This window comes from Ascaphus truei, chromosome 10 (genome assembly GCF_040206685.1).
Source record: "Ascaphus truei isolate aAscTru1 chromosome 10, aAscTru1.hap1, whole genome shotgun sequence".
Lineage (NCBI taxonomy): Eukaryota > Metazoa > Chordata > Amphibia > Anura > Ascaphidae > Ascaphus > Ascaphus truei.
In genome coordinates, this window is record NC_134492.1 from 42,527,070 (window position 1) to 42,541,260 (window position 14,191).

The 14,191-nt window shown below is 42.3% G+C and overlaps 1 protein-coding gene across 4 annotated transcripts in view; it reads left to right on the forward strand.

The window, feature by feature from the left end:
- The first annotated feature begins 758 nt into the window (after window positions 1-758).
- Window positions 759-14,191, forward strand: part of FIRRM (FIGNL1 interacting regulator of recombination and mitosis) — a 41,874-nt gene continuing 28,441 nt past the window's right edge. Inside the window, exons 1-9 of one of the 4 annotated variants that reach the window (XM_075616826.1) lie at window positions 759-894; window positions 4,327-4,367; window positions 5,215-5,303; window positions 5,825-5,929; window positions 7,259-7,399; window positions 8,723-8,885; window positions 10,163-10,247; window positions 10,960-11,098; window positions 14,029-14,109. In XM_075616826.1, coding sequence (XP_075472941.1) covers window positions 806-894; window positions 4,327-4,367; window positions 5,215-5,303; window positions 5,825-5,929; window positions 7,259-7,399; window positions 8,723-8,885; window positions 10,163-10,247; window positions 10,960-11,098; window positions 14,029-14,109 — 933 coding nt within the window. In that variant the 5' untranslated portion in view covers window positions 759-805. Of the gene's footprint in view, window positions 895-4,326; window positions 4,368-4,604; window positions 4,724-5,214; window positions 5,304-5,824; window positions 5,930-7,258; window positions 7,400-8,722; window positions 8,886-10,162; window positions 10,248-10,959; window positions 11,099-14,028; window positions 14,110-14,191 lie in introns of those variants that run through there. The other 3 variants (XM_075616830.1, XM_075616827.1, XM_075616829.1) reach the window with 3 other exon arrangements.

Here is a 14,191-nt window from a genome sequence, read left to right on the forward strand (position 1 = left end):
ACCTCACCCCCCCCTTCTCTCTCCCCACCTCCTCTCTTTACCTCTCTCCCACTCCTCTCATCCTTCCTCTGTCCCCCTCGTCCACTTCTCCCTCCTCTTCCTCTGTCCCCTTCTCCTTTCTTTCCCCCTTTTGCTCCCCCCTCCTCTCACTCCCTCTTCATTCACCCCTCTCTCCCCATCCTTTTGCTCTCCCCATTTCTTTCTCTCAATCCTCTCTGCCCCCCTCTCCCCTTCTTTTCTCTCCCCCACCTCTCTCTGTAACCCCTCCTCATTCACCCTCCTCTCATTAACACCCTCCTCATTCCTCTTTCTCTCCCCTTCTCCCCTCTTTAATCCCTTCCTCACTCCACCCTCACCTCACTAACCTCCTTCCCATTCACCCCCTATCTCTCTTCTCCCCTCCATCTTTTTCTCTCCCCCTCCATCTTTTTCTCTCCCCCTCCATCTTTTTCTCTCCCCCTCCATCTTTTTCTCTCCCCCCTCCCACTCACTTAGAACAATGCACCTGGGGACATTTCTATTATAAAACACACATGCATGCATTTATTTGGAAATACTTGGTTACTTAGGTATGTCATATTAAAGAAATAGGAAATAAAGGCAAAGTATTTGCAGAGGGGATAACGTAAAGCTGGGGAAATCACTGATTGTTTGTAACCCCTTGGCTGACAGATGGGGTCTGCTCTGGTAGCCAATGGGGTTAATAAAGTATGTGCGCATGAAGTTGGCGGTTTGTTGGTTCTCCCGCGGTTTCCTGCAGTCTCGCGAGAATCTCACTCCCCGCCGGGTGAGCCGCAGCCCCGGCATGTCGCAGACCTCGCTGCTGGAGGAGATGAGCCGCTGGTCTCAGGACACGTGCAGGAGGGAGCTGCCCGGAGCTCTGCCCAAGCTGCTCATATCCTTGTGTAGTGTGTGTAGTGGGTGTAGTGGGTGTAGTGGGTGTAGTGGGTGTAGTGGGTGTAGTGGGTGTAGTGTGTAAACACATACTGTAACAAGTGTATATATACTGTACCGTGTGTGTGTACAGTAATATACAGTATAATGTTACTGCACACACACTGCTTGTGTGTATACACATTGTACTGTATACTGCATATACACACCATAACTTGCATGTGTGTGTGTGTGTGTATATATATATACACACACACACACACACACATAATCATTCTACTGTACACTGCACAAATCCTCTAAGCATGTGTGTACTTTACAATGTACACTCTGGAAATACACAATGTACACTACATATACATTTGCAGATACACCAGTACACATACACACTGTAAGTGCATGCGTGTAATTATATTGTCTTTTTTTGCAATATGCACCCTGCAGTCTGTTTGCGCAAGTATCAGGGCTGCATGCACGGTGTGTAAGTGCAGTATATTTATACTGCATTTGAGATGTGCTTATTTTATAATATGTACTCGCAAAGTTTAGTACAATCTATTTGTCCTCAACAAACGTTCGCCATGTCAGTTTGTAAGAATAGTGCAAAAAATCAGAGACGCTGTATTGTCAACATATATCAAACATCCCAATACTGTATTTTAACTTAAACTCATCAAATATAAATGATTCCATAGAAAAATACAACAGAGTGAGTTACCAAAGACAGGCGTAGGTGTGACATTTTGGAATGCCAACACTAAAAAGTATCTGATGAAGAGGTTTGCACACCTGAAGTTCACGCCTACGCCAATGCGTTTGGTAGCAGGTCACAGTGCCCATATTATATGGAAACGTTTATATTTCATTAATTTATCAATATAAATTTGTGAGATATATATATGGAGTGTGCAGTGTCTCCTCCGATATTTGCATCGTGCTGTTCAGCTGGGATTATGGGTGCCTGCTGTGGACACTATCTTCTCCTTCTTTGGTTAATTCTTTAGACTTTTTTGATGTTCCTTATGCTAATTTTATTTTTCTTAGTACAAAACAATGGATGGTGCTCTAGCACTCATGATAACCAAGTGAAAAGTGATAAGAAATCGAATATAATATGATGTGACTTTCACCTATAATACAGTGAATAGTGAATAAATAAAGGTGTTTAATTAAAGAGGTAAAAACCTCCTCTCAACCCTTAAAGACTGTTCCAGAAGATCTTGCCAAACGATCATCTCCAAACGTAAGGGGAGCGGTGGTGAATACCATATGAAAAAGAATTTCACAATATTGTGGTGTAAAAAAATCCCAGAATCACTCCTCACAATGGAGCAGCTAAATCAAGCAGTATCCCAAATCTGGCAATGCCGTCCCTGCCTTGTATGGATGGATGGGTATCAGTGGATGTCAGGGAAAGAGAAACAGACCACAGTGCAGGTGGAAAGTCTAACAGAGTGATTTATGTAAGGTAACCTTAAGATTCAAGGCTTGCACACAGACAATGTACAATGGGCATTTGAGACTGTCTCAGAGTAACAGGTGAGTCGAGCTCTCACCGCTCCTAGTCAGCAGCTTACATCTGCATACATCGCGTCACTTCCGGTTTCACGGCCGTCAGGACGCCGGTGGATGATCTGCTCTGTCCTGCTGGTCTCACTGACTGAACAATAACATTCTACACGTTTTGCTGTTCCTGTAACAGTTGCTCAGTCAGCGAGACCAGCAGGACTGAGATCATCCACCGGTGACCTGACGGCCGTGGAACCGGAAGTTATGTGGGCGATGTGGCGGATGCAGGCTGCTGATTAGGAGTGGTGAGATCGCGACTAGCTGTTACTCTGAGACACAGCCTCACATGCCCATTGTACATTATCTTTGTGTAAGCCTTGAATTTTAAAGTTACCTTATGTAGCCCCCTTTCCCTATGACTATGGGAACTATGCGTGCTGATTACCTGTTTTACTTACAGGAGGCCTAATCCTCCGCCACTGGGAGCCTGGGCTGATCTCCTTGGTACAGCGCCTCTACCTAGGAGGGATCCCGGAGTAGCGGGATAACCCCTCTCAGGAACCAATTGCAGTAAGAATACACACAGGTGTATATATAACTGATTTACTAACACACGCACATATATCAATACAATACCCACAACAACACAATGATCCCAACACGCTGTTCACCACCCCAGTGAGGTTACCCCCAAAGTACTGAGTTTGCCCTGGGCACCTAACCACCCCGGTGTCCACAGAACAATGCCCACCCAGTATGTGTGGAGTAGCACTACCCCTGTGTGAGATCGTTGGTGCATAGTGGTACCTTCCTGGTCTCAGACGAGATAAGGGTATACTGGAGATCCTGAATCAGGACCACAACATGATCCTGCGACGCGGGGTCTGCCAAATCCCCTCTTTCCTTACCGGTTGTGTCCGTCTCTTGAGGGAGCTCCAGGAGGAGTCTCTCCCTTTGTCTTTAGTGTGGCCTGTGGTCTGGTTCTAGGCCGCAGATCACTGTGTGGCATCCGTCCGACCGTGCCAAAACACTCACTATTGCAGCACTAAGGGAAGGGTCCCTATCTGGGGGCCTTCCCTATGATACACAAACTAGTGGGCTGGGGCCTACGGGGCAACACTGGCCTAGTCCAAGGGAGCACTGCTCCCTGGACACTATCTGCTCCGTTGGCGCCCCTGCTCCAACGGATTCGCTGTCTCGTTCGCGCCAAAACCACCTACTTTCCCCTGCGAGGATGCTCGAGCCCCATTGGCTCACTCCCCATGTGATGCCTACCCTAGAGCATGCTGGGACATGTAGTCCCGCAGAACGCTGTGTGGAGCCGTGTCTTAAGATGGCCGCCGCACTGCTGCTCTACTACGCATGCGCGATCACCAAGATGGCAGCTCCCGCACACCAGGACCGCGCACGGAGCTCCGATGACTGCAGCCATCCCTCTCCCCTGCACCGGAGGTAAGCGAGGAGCTCGGCTACACTTACATAAATCACTCTGTTATACTTTTCCATCTGCAATAGGGTCTGTTTCTCTTTCCCTGAGAGACACTGACACCACCTGACATCCATCCAGGGCAGAGGTAGCGTTGCCACAGATTTGGGATACTGCTTGATTTATCTGCTACATTGTGAGAAATGATTCTGGGATTTTTTTTCGCCTTTTAGCTTTTTGTTGTGAATTTCTTTTTTTTTTTTTATATGGTGTTCATATGTTTGGAGATAATTGTATTTTTCTTGCTTGAAAGTATAACCAATAAATTAGAAAACGTGTGCACATAAATTCAGAGACTTAAACATATGAATAGATTATTAGTTTGGTTTCTCAGACACGGTGGGCCTAGAACTCCATCCAAATGTGCATGAGAACCTCTGGGAAAGTGAAATATCAAGTAATAACCTTCAGGTTACTGCTTTCCTTAATTATTTTTACTCCATGTATCAGAGTTCGGACAATTGGGCTGAGGATATTAGTAAGTAAAGTTTTACTTGTCAAGCGGAAAAATTGTCTAATTTTTATCCCGTGCAATCATATCATTTTATTAATAATATTGCTGGAGTTACAGCACATTTTCTTTCCACAGAGAATATATATATTTAAATATTTTCAATCGGTGGAGATGGATTGCCATCTCTTTCCTGTATATTATTACTTTCTTAGTACTATGGAGGAGGACAGGCATTTAAATACAGGGATCTTTTCCTTTCAGTTGAGTCATGAACACTCACATTAGCCAAGGCAAGAGTGGCCTGCAGATCCTTGGATGTTACTTTGGGTTTCTTTGTGACTTACTGGATGATTTGCCAGTTTGTACGGGGAGAAATTTTGGTAGGATGATCGTTCCTGGGTAGAGTGACTGTGCTCTTGAACTTTTTCCATTTGTAGACTATCTGTCTGTTACCCTTTTTAGACTGATGTGCATCAATAACTGCTTTTCTTGGCTTCATCTGATGAAGCGAGTAGATTACTCGCAAAACGCGTTAGGTTGTTTTGTCATAGCCACATCTGAACAAACATAACAAAGTAGTAAGGACTAATTCACACTACTAGTACTCTCTTGCCGTGTGTATAGTTCTTATGTTTTCTCAACCCACAGCACGATTAATAGTTTTTTTTGTACCCATCTGCTTAATTTGATGTAGGGATTAGAGTACATCAACACTCTTTCTATACTACTTTTAATAATACTACAGTACTAACATTAGAAGTACGACTTGATCAGTGATACTACAATCACCTACCACATATCTTGTACTTTACTCTTTCTGCGCACTTGTAGATTATACCTCTGATTTACTTCTGCTGTATTTACATTTTAGGGGTTTTTAACCTCCTGACTCAACTGTTTCTGCCTCATGTCGGCTTACTGGAGCTGGAACAGAATGTCTTTTCACAAGTATTGCCAAAGGTTTGACATGTTCATTATTGGAAAGCATCAGAGGTGCTTCAGACCATCCGGTCAAAGGGATGAGGGACATGTCCCACTCTTTGGTCCGGGTGCGTTAACTCACACGGACTTGAATGGGAGTTACTGCAGGAACAGGTGGGATAACCCGTGCTGGCACTTGATGCATGTGTCCCTTTTTGTACCTTTTTATAGACAAATGACACATACAGTATACAGTACAAGCTTTGGGGATATATGGAGTGCCCTAGGGGCCATTTAAAGGATAGTGCTGTGTCTGATTTCAGGAGCTCGTAGTTATTTTGGAAGAAGGTACAAAGCATTTCAGACAGAATTTTCTTAGTTCGCAGCATATTTATTCTTGGTTACAGAAATAGCGAGGCTAGGATTATAAATAAAAGAAATCGGAACATTAGAGCGCCCCCTAGTCATTTTATTTCCAATTTTTAAGACGCCATTTTTCTGCTGGTAGTACTATGCTGATGTATCTTACAGTGCTGTATATAGTGCAACTTTCTTTGTAGGCCGTGAAACTGTTTGACGAGTTGATAGATGAAATCTCAAGTCAGGCGACTGGGCTGTCAAGTCAGAATATGGAAGTGAGGAGCTCGTTGCGAAATGTTCTACAGGTATATATCCTGATACCAATGTATCATTCACAAAGTATGTGTTCAGTGAAGCAGGGATATCCTAAAAACCTGACCGGTGGGGAGTGGGAGGGGGGGGGGGTGTCCTGAGCACCCCCTGTTTTAGACAATCTGTCACTAACTGAAATCAGTTCAAGTTCTGTTCAACATAGTAATCCGTGTTACCCAATTACATCACTTAGAAGCTGGTTATTTTGGGCAGCTAATGAGCAGTCTTTAAAATGAGCAGCACATGCATTCCTGTCAGAGGCCTTCATAACATATTGCTGTTTCAGTCACGTTCTATGGCTGCACATTGGACAAATTAAGCCGAATTTGGAATAAACGATTGCTTGGTAGTAGAAAAAAAAAAAGTGAACTTGTCATTCTTTCCTTTTTGGAAGGGGAGGAGGAGGGGTGCAGAATTTAGAATATGTTAATCTAAAAGCCAACTAGTAATTAGATCCATTAAATGGGGGAGTCAGAGAGGCGTCTTCTCTGCCCTTCTGGTCTAAAAATCTACACGCCTCACATAGCGACTCCTTGTATCTGTATTACACAGATGTGCCATTATTACATTTGTATTTAGATGTGGGGTTGCTCACACAGAGACGTCATTATTCTACCTGGTGTTTCAACTGCAAGTCGATTGCAGCATCTATTGACCTGTAACTACTGTATTCACTTTTTCATTCCTTATAAAATGTTTACAAGCCACTATCCCAGCTAAAAAAATGTTTCCTGAACTGAGGGGTACAATAGATCAGTGGTCTCCTGATGTGTGGGGACCCTTTGTTCATGAGTGGTGGAGCCTGGGGTAGGCTGGGGGTCCACAAGTCAAACTGGGGAGACAATATGGCCATATTTGTAGTCCCCTGCCATATTTGTAGTTTTTTTTTGGTGTCAACTGACACACACAAAAAATATATAAATATCTCCTCAACCAGGGGGCTCTGGGCGTTGAGGGATCTCCTATTGGCTCTGGGAGACCCCATTGTTCTGATCAAATACTTAATACTTAAAAATAAATAAAATATAGACCAGCTGGGATTGCTGCCTTTGCAGTTATTGAAGGGGCACTGTTGGAGTGACTCTTCCTACTTCTGATAATTGGTTATACAAGGCAATATTGAGTGTGCATCTAAATGTATAAAGCTTCCTCTTTGTAGGGAGCAACGGTCCAATAAAAGTTGTAGGGATGGCCCAAAAATGACACGTACTGTACTGATCCTATCCCTCCATACGAGAGAAAAGAATATGATTTCCAGTGGTAAAAACATGAAGTGCTGCTTTAGCAAATCATTGTTTTTTCCCCTCCATTTCTATGTGCAGAATCTGGTCCAGTGGCTTGAGGCTTTGACAGCTTGTGTGCACCATGTCTGCTCTCTGGATGAATCGGTGACTTTAGAAAATATCCACACACTCCCATCATCCGTTCTGCATGTTCTGAGAGCCGCGTTCACACACTGCAAGGTGGGTATTAAATGTTGGGTTTGTTGTTAGGAAAGCGGGCCGACACTGCAAAGTTACAGAAGATAGTCATTGTTTTAGTACTACGAAATACGTTGTGTGCTGTGATACCTTTTAGGCAAACATGATACTGCTTCATATATGGAGTTGTGTTGTACAGAGCTTTCCAAACCTTACAGGTCTCCTCTTCAATTGTACACACACACACACACACACACACACACACACACACACACACACACACACACACACACACACACACACACACACACACACACACACACACACACACACCTGCAATGTTATTGATGAAGAACGCTGATATTGGTTCTTCCTACCAGCTATCGCAACCTTAAATCAAGCTACATTTCTCCAGGACAAGTATGGCTATGAGAATATTTATCTACATCTGAGTCTTAGCAAACAGATGTAGTAAGATTTGCTGTCTTCGGCACCACGGACAAACAAGCAAAAGTCAGTGGCTCTGGGGACAGTGTCTACCACGGTGGGGTCCATGCTTCTGAGTGGGACCACCCGCTGCAGCGCAGACATACATCTATATTATAAAGTCTCATAAAATACCCACAATAATTTCGCTAACAGCTAATGTGCCTTTTTAAAGGAGCAATCTCTCCAATAATGTGTTTTAATTTTATTAATGAAGACTAATTAAATCTTATAGATATCTAACACCCTGTTTTATTTCTTTGTGTTTACACTTTTTACAATGTGATGCTCTGATCAGGAGATTTAAGCCTTTGAAATATTAAGTGCCCTGGAAGTTAAAATGAAGCTCTTCCCAGAGCCCAGTACAGTCTAAAACTTACCACGGTAACCTCAGGAGCTAAGGATGGAAAAACAATTAGTGGGTTTTTAATGCTAGAAATTTTTTTAAAAAAAGTATCAGGACATGCTCAGGGGATTGCTGCTTTTATTATCTTTTGGATGCTCAATTCCTTTTCGACCTCATTTTGCATCTGATGGTTGCTTGATGCTGCAGCTCTTAAAGATGCAATGAACAATAACTAAATTAGATTTATCATTACGTAATACTCAGTACAGTAAAATGCAATATATCACAACATCTTGCATATTTTCCATTGTGAACCTTGCACATTACAACCTCATGCATTACAATAATCCCAGATCCAATCACATATTTGAATTGTACCGCCTTATCTGATCCCATATGACTATATTTTCCATAATACTGGGTGATGATACGGATATAGGGCAGGTGTAGCAGGCTTTCCATCTGATGGTGGGCTATGATATTCTGTACCATCTGCATGAACGCAGTTGAATTATGTGGTTTTCCTCTGTCAGGATAGTGATTCTGTTTACAATAGCCGACTGCATCTGGTCTCAGACCTTCTGCAAGCTCTCTTCAAAGAAGCAGTTTCCCTTCAGAAGCAGCTGATGGAGCTGCTTGATAAAACCACTATAAACGCCACAGCTTCAGAGACGGATACTGCAGACATGGTGTCAGGTAGGTCCATAGACTATATATTATGTCACTTTAAAAAAAGTCTCTCTTCTCAGTTACTATAGCCATCAATATTTGGATGCAATTATTGATCACAATGCATAGATGTCCACAACCAGCACATATAATTTACTGTCGGCATTAAACTAATTTAAATAAATTAATGCTGTTAGAGCAGTGATTCTCAATCAGGGTTGAGATAGCCTGGCACTACTATACAGACGTAGCAAGACTTACTGTCAGCGGTGCAGGCAGACCAACATGCGGAAAACTGCGGCGGCACCGAAAACGGTGTATTTTGTGGCCCGAGGGGATTAAAGTGGAACCCCGAAACGTTAATCCTGTTGGGCCCGCAAGTCTGGGAGGAGCTGCGCTGAGGGACAGAAGCAGTCTCTCCCGTGTCTCCCCAAGCAGCTCAGAAGGGGAGAAGCAGTAAGTCTGGTCTGTCCTGCCGCTTGAAGATGTAGATTCCCCAACATGGTTCTGTAGTATTCCCCCTCTTGACGTAGATACCCATATTCGGGCATCTATATCATCAGGGGGCAGGACAGACCGGACAGACTGCTGCTCGCGGAGACACGGAGAGAGACTGCTTCTGTCCCTCTGTGCAGCTCCTCCAGACTGATGGCTGACTTGGGGGGATTAATGTTGCAGGGGTCCCATTCAGAAGCATGGATCCTCACAGAGTTAATCCTCCAAGACGCTTAGCGTGTTCGGGGGCAGTGATTGCATGCAGCTGCAGTTTGGTCTGGCGGTCGCAAGTGATTGCGGCACTGAGAACAATAAGCTTTACTACATCTGTGTGTCACATTTCTTAGCCAAGTGTGTCACTAAAATGTGTGTCCCAAGAATGAAATTAGGATACAGAAAAATAGAATTTAGGGAAAATAAAAATAGGATTGTTGCATTTATGCTTGTAAATAAAACCAGAACTGTAAAAACATGAAATGGTATAGCTCTTGTATAAAAAATACTGTGGCACAAAAGGAATACTGGTATTACCAGCTTTAAAAAAAATTAAGGGTGTGTAAAAAGGGTCTGGGATTTAAATTTGTAAAGTTTATCTCAAACGTCTCTTTTATTATGAAGCGGTCAGTAAAGTGTGTGTGTGTGTGTGTGTGTTAAACTGCTGAGGGCTTTCAGTATATGTTGCAATGAGGGACAATCCCTTTTGAAGGATCGGGATTACACTTGAATGGTTTGTGTGATTCAGATATAAAGAATGACCATTGTTCTATTTTGAGGGTTGATCCCTAATTCCTGAGTCCTCTTCTTTGCAGTGTTGCACACTGTTCTAGACATCTGCTCAATTGTTTCTAACATGGATCACGCACTGCATGCCAACACATGGAAGTTTATCATCAAGTAAGTTTCTTTTGTGTTTAGATTGCTACTGATCTAAGAAGTCTGTGATTTGTGTTCAGATGTCCTGCGTGCACTGATTTTTTTATTTTATTTGACCATATCTAGAATAATTACAGTGCAGTAGAATAATGACTCGCTAGAACTCCACCAAAGCTTCTCCGATATAAATGCAAAATCAGAGCTGTGAAATGGATAACTAAAGATGATTTATTTTAGCAAAAATCAGAAACCTTGCCCTTGAAGAACTAATAATTACGGGGAGATGAAGTCTGTTTCATAAGGTATAAGCGGTTTCACCCAGACTTCTTTATATTCAGAGATGACCAGTGTCTTCATCCCACAGACCTACAGTAAGCTTAAGGGGTAAGGCCAGCTCCTCCAATATCCAGTGAAATGAGTAGGGAGAGCTCCAGCTCCAGAATAGACATTGGAGTATTGTCCACTTCCCTCACTCTTTATTTCAACAAAGTAAGGAGGAGACAGGTCAGAGAAAGTGTCCTGTGAAGGGAAAGGCGGTTCTTCCAATGTTATCACTATGAATGTTTCCCACACACTGCTTGAAACATGGAGCACATTTCACATTCACTGAAAGTATTCTTTATCCCCTCTCTTGTGAGTGGGAGAGACTGAGTCAGGGTACAAGATGGTGGTCTGTTACACGCCCTGCTTATAGCCGAGGCTCCAGGTTGATTGCTTTGTGTTTCTTTGCTAGGCAGAGCCTGAAGCATCAGGCATTGATAGAGAGTCAGCTGCGACATCATGACATCATAAATGGCTTGTGTGATGACATCCTTCTATCCTTCCAGTCATGCTTACAACTAGCAGAACACATGCAGCTGTCGGGAACACAGGTACAAATCCATCTATTCAGGATCCCATCTGTAGGGCTTGTGCTGTTTCCTCAACAAATTTTATTTTGAACCCCATCAAAAAACTATTTTGACGATAACTCACCTTTGTGTTGCTGAAAATCTTGGTGGCAGCAGTGCTAGTTTTAGGGACACTTTTCAAGCAAGTGACAGGGTAATTATCTGTATCTTATCTGAAGAGAAAATAACCCTTGCAGTATTCTGATTACTGTCACTAATAATCCAGAAAAGATGACAGAATGCACAAAAAAAGTGCTTTAGAGGAAATGCTAAATAAAAGACAGACAATAATAGAGCAATCCTTTTCTAGAGAGCCTCTTGATCATTCTTATCCAGACAGTCAAAAAGTAATACTGCTCATTAATCAAACGTCTGCCTACCTGGAATAATCACTAATGGCAAATTCAGAGGTCAGCGACCTGATCATCTGCTGTTTCATCCTATGATCAAAATGGGCTAGAAAGGAGACCTCTTTGTCCGTGGTGGGAGCAGCAGGAGACAGAGCACATCACATGAGGATCCTCATTCACTAGCTTTAGTGTAATAGATGTATTGGTACGAACTACAGTATTTAACCGAGTCTTTGTTTTTTATATATATATATATATATATATATATATATATATATATATATACATACATACAAAAGAAAAACACTCACAATAGACAAATAAAATATAAGCAGTATGTGATATATAATCACCACCAAGGCACGTCCAAAAACCGCAGCAGAGAGTCCAAAGCAGGCTGGAATTGATGTCACAAACAGCGCTGTCCCTCCGGTTCACTCGGTTTGCTTGAAAATCATCCAGGTAGTTCTGGCATCAGAGTATGGCCTTCAATCACTACATGTGCTCCCCGGCCGTAAAGGATACACACAGCGTGATGACGTAGTGTCGTAATGTACGCCCTGACGCGTTTCGTCGCAACAAATGCAACTTTATCAAAGGGAATGTCCCTGAACAAGAATAGCAGTGTTTAAGTACTGGAAGGTCCCTAATACGATTGGTGGGAGTACTAAATGTTAGTCCCTCCTCTATAAACGAGCTGTAGCTTAATATATAATTAATTAGAATATAGCTGCCCAAATAAAGCTGTTAATATAACTTACCACCCATATAAATCTGGTGATAATTAAACACCCATATAATTAATTAATAAAAATGGACTATCCAGTAAAAACACACTGCTAGCAGTGTAAAGCATAGGAACTAAATATATACTGCTTCAATAAGGATAAATACAGGTTAAAATACAAAATGAAAATACATAACAATATTAAAAATACCTCACGTGTTACACTCAGTCATACAAAATACATATATATCAAAAATTAAATTTACTTAATTAAATACTAATTGTTGCAATGAAATACATGAACTTATGTGTAAAACACTTATATGATATATAATCCACATGAAAGATAATTAAACCACAAACAATAATATATATTAAATATTAAAAGACCAATAGCATAGTAATGTTTTCATTGGTAGTGAGCACCAACAATTCTCCTGAATATACTAAAATATATAAAATTATATTATTATAATATTTGACATTCTAAAATAAACATTAAAATTCCACATAAATCAATTGAATTGATGTAATTATGAAAGGGAAGGAAAGGATCAGGGATATCACATGATGGGTATGGGAGTGATTAGTGGGGGAAGTGATGGTGAGGAAGGGGGGGGATTGAGGGTGGGGGGAGGGGGGGTATTTGTGAAATGGGGGGGGGAGAGGGAATAGGATGATGAGGAAGGTGGGGGGATGGGGGGGGGAGGAAAGGGGGAAAAGGGGAAGGAGAAGGGAGGGGGGGGGGAAATGGCAGTGTTAATTGGTAAAAAGAGAGGGTGGGCAGAAAGAGCAGCAGAGAGAATGACACAGAGAACCAGCAACCTAGATGTTAAAACAAGCCTATACCAGAGTACTGGTATCTATACATTCATTTAGACCACCGGGGGTGAGTGTCCCCAAACGGTGTATCCAAAAGGTCTCCCTTCTACAAAGTGCCTTGAAACGGTCCCCTCCTGAATCACTCAGAGGAATGTGCTCAATACCCATAATCTTTAAGGATTCAGGATCCTTATTATGTTGATTGAAAAAATGTCTCGGTAAGCTATGGGTAGTGACACCATTTATCACATTCCTCCTGTGCTCCAGGAATCTGGTACTGAGGGGCCGAGTGGTGCGTCCTACATATTGTAGGCCGCATCCGCACTGTACAAGATAAACGATAAATGCACTGAGGCAATTGAAATTGCCCCTCACATAATATCGTTCATCCTTGTGAAGGGAGGCAAACTCCATTTTCGTGTTAAGAATATTATTCCTGAGAAGATTCCAATCGTATATAGGAAAGCTAAAAATATTAAAAACATTCTTGATCCAAGCAAACTTAAACCTATGGATGCGGCGACCTGTGTCACCTCAGTGAACCTTAAGGGTAATCACAGGTGTGGCAGGGGACGCTGCATTACGTGCAAACATCTTAACACGAAAATGGAGTTTGCCTCCCTTCACAAGGATGAACGATATTATGTGAGGGGCAATATATATATATATATATACATACACATATATACATATACACACATACACACATACACACATACATTCTGTGTGCTGGGTGATAATGGGGAAAGGCGGGGTTGCAGACCTGTCTAAGACATGCAAATGAGCATACAGTAATATTTCCATTTGATATATATATTAATTAACATTTAGGTTGTGGATCCTACATTTGAGAAGCATGTAACTGTATCTTGAATTGGGGAACAAATATTAAAACTAGGAGAAGCAAGTGCCGGCTCCTTTGACGTTTGCACAAACACTGATGCTGGAAACGAGCCAGTCTGCTTTTCCTTCAAATAAGTGCATCTTAAACTAAGCGCTCTGTATTTGGCCAGGAAAGCACGGATCAGAGATTGTTCCAGAAGACGGAAAAGCTGTGTCGGTTCTTCGCCAATTCTCTTGTACATTACACCAAGGTAAGCAGTTCTTTGACAGAGGTATGGGCCTGGTAATCATCCCCCCGTATCTCCATCCCTCGGTATTTAGAAAGCTAGGAAT